At 43.8% G+C, this 2,760-nt stretch overlaps 2 protein-coding genes across 2 annotated transcripts; both read right to left on the reverse strand.

Annotated features, from left to right (window-relative positions):
* Positions 1-366: 366 nt before the first annotated feature.
* On the reverse strand, positions 367-1,296 carry O0I10_013109 (uncharacterized protein; the record flags this gene model as incomplete). The annotated part of the gene is made up of 1 exon (XM_058492949.1): positions 367-1,296. The coding sequence occupies one exon, from the start codon at positions 1,294-1,296 to the stop codon at positions 367-369; it is 930 nt and encodes a 309-aa protein (XP_058336284.1).
* Positions 1,297-1,466: 170 nt separating this feature from the next.
* Positions 1,467-1,688, reverse strand: O0I10_013110 (uncharacterized protein; the record flags this gene model as incomplete). The annotated part of the gene is made up of 1 exon (XM_058492950.1): positions 1,467-1,688. The coding sequence occupies one exon, from the start codon at positions 1,686-1,688 to the stop codon at positions 1,467-1,469; it is 222 nt and encodes a 73-aa protein (XP_058336285.1).
* Positions 1,689-2,760: the final 1,072 nt, after the last annotated feature.

Here is a 2,760-nt window from a genome sequence, read left to right on the forward strand (position 1 = left end):
AAATGATGATAACATAGCTCGGGACCTTTGGGATGACATGGATAATAGAGGTAAAGGGGATAGTGATGATAATAAAGGTGTCTTCATGGGACCTGTCTTTTGTGTGTTAGTGTTAAATAGAGATCATGGAATAACAAGGGTAAAGCATATAACATCAGAAAGTGTAGGGACCTGTCAAATAAGTAAAAGAATGAATGTGTAGTGCGAAAAGAAATAAAGGCAGCAAAATCCGAAAGATCGGTTCCCACGTGGCAATCCGGGACCGAAAGAAAAGAAGGACCGAGCTTTTCTCGATTGGGCAGGCGAGGGCGGAAAACCAGCAACACATCGTGTCATTTGCCCCTACCTAGCCCGAAGACTGCCCACTCATTGCCTTGGTTCGTGTCGATCGATCCAAGCTTCAAATCTTTGAGCCGCTTGTTGAACTTGGACATCGGGAATCATTCGCTTGTGCTGATAATAGGGCACCAATTTATCCCCGTTCACTGCACCTTGTAGCCGTCTCATGTCTGGTCCTTGTAAATGATAGGTACCACTATCATTGACCCTTGTCACCGTGAGTGGACCAATCCACCGATCAGAAAACTTCCCAACTGGTGCACTATCCTTCATGAGCACCTGTTCACCTAACTTGAAGCGACGTCGAAGATGTACATCTTGATCGTATCTTTGCTTTTGCCTCTTCTTTTCCTTCTCAGCTGTTTCCTTCGCCTTTGCATGTAGAGTACTTGTTAAGTATTGGATGATTCTTGTTCTTCGTTCGACTTCTTCAATAATTTCTCCTTCAATGTAATCACGCTGTGGGGCTGGCCAAGTGGAAGGCGTTCTCATCTCATAACCAAATAACAACATTGCTGGTGAATACTTTGTCGATTCATTTGGCATTGTCCTTATAGCCAAAAGAGCTGCACCAACGTATTCATCCCAACGATTTTCGGCATCCTTGTCACGAATGATCTTCGCCAAAGTTTGAACCAAGGTTTGGTTTAACCTCTCACACATGCCGTTTGTTTGTGGCCGATAGGCCGTGGTTGTAAGATGTCTGCACTCCAGGTTGTTGAGGAAGGCCTTGGTGTATCGGGAAGTAAAATTACTTCCACGATCAGTGAGTAAGTATGAAGGAACTCCATAATCCTTAACGATGTCGTAAAGAAAGGCACTTGTCGTCTCTTCAGTGATATCAGGTACTGCTTTCGCCATTGGCCATCTAGTAAGATAATCAATGGCTACCAGCAAATACCGATTATTGTTCTTGCTTATTGGATCAATTGGGCCAACAGCATCACAACCCAACATGTAGAATGGTCTTGAGGGAGTGGGTATTGGCCTCATTGGTTCATTCTTCTTGGGGCTTTTCTTTTTCCTAGCTTGACAAGTAGGACAAGACCTCACAATTTCCTTGACTTGATTAAATAACTTGGGACAATCGTATTGGATTTGCAGCTTTCTCCATGTGTTGTTTGATCCTAAATGACCTTGTTGATGACCTCCTCTGCATTGCCTTGATGTAATACTTCTCGCCCTGGATATACTTGATTGCCTTCGCCCTTCCGATATAGTCTTCCATTAACGGAACAGTACTTTCGGGCTTGATCACGTAGCCTGCGTTTATCCGTTTCGGTTGCACCTAAGGGATACCGCTTGTTGGCAAGGTAATAATATAGAGCCAGGTATCTAGGATACTCCATTCAAGGTCGGCTTTTAAGGATTGAACTCAACACAGGGTCACGTTCTTTTTCAAGAGAAGATAATACGATGATTTATTTTGATTCAAAAGTACACTGCTTTTATATTTTTGAGATGTCTAATCTAAGGATCGGAATTGTATTCTTTTAATCATAAAGGCATATTGTTATCCATACGTCATATTGAGGTCCCTTGTATTTCTTCTTATCAATGAATCATTCTTGAGAGGGGATCTGCCGGGTTCTTTGATCCTGGTTGGTGTTTGAAAATAAAGTCGTACTCCATGATGGCCGCGGCCCATCTTTGCATCTTGGGATTGGGGCTCGGGTTGCTGAGGACAAATTGCAAGGCTGCATGATCACTGCGTAACACAAACTTTCTTCCAGCAAGGTAGTGTCTAAATTGCTTGATGCCCCAAACGACTGCCAAGGCTTCCAAATGGGTTGCTGAGTAATTGAGTTCTGATCCACGAAACTTTCTTGAGGCATAAGCAATGATTCCTTCTCCGTCTGTTGAACCGGTTGGTGATTGTGAAAGTATAGCTCCAATAGCTGTGGTCGAGGCATCAGTCGTGAGAATCTGCACCTTTTCTCTATCCGGAAAATCCAAAAGGGGTGGCTTGGTAAAATATTCCTTGAGTTCCTTGAATGCTTTTTCTTGTTCTTCTTCCCATGTAAAGGTGCGTCCCTTGCTCAGTAGTCTTGTCAATGGCTCACTTCTTTCAGCGTAGTTCGGCACGAATCTCCGATAAAAGTTAAGCAAACCCAACACCGATCGCAGCTCTCGTTCGTTCTTGGGTGAACGCATGTTCATAATCTTGTCCACGTTTCTTCCGCAAGGCCACAAACCAGCTCCATGTTGTTGCCGACCAACTTCGTGACCCAGGTATTCCACCTTTCTTTGCACGAACACGCATTTCGACTTCTTCAACTTGAGGTTTGCTGCCTTACAGATGTCCATGATCTTGACAAGGTGTTGCATGTGTTCATTGAAGGTACGTGAGAAAACCACCACATCGTCGATAAAGACATAACAGAACTTCCCAATGTATGGTCCAAGCAACTTTTCCATCAT

The sequence above is a fragment of the Lichtheimia ornata genome (assembly GCF_029851405.1).
Source record: "Lichtheimia ornata isolate CBS 291.66 chromosome Unknown scaffold00245, whole genome shotgun sequence".
In the NCBI taxonomy this organism is placed as follows: domain Eukaryota; kingdom Fungi; phylum Mucoromycota; class Mucoromycetes; order Mucorales; family Lichtheimiaceae; genus Lichtheimia; species Lichtheimia ornata.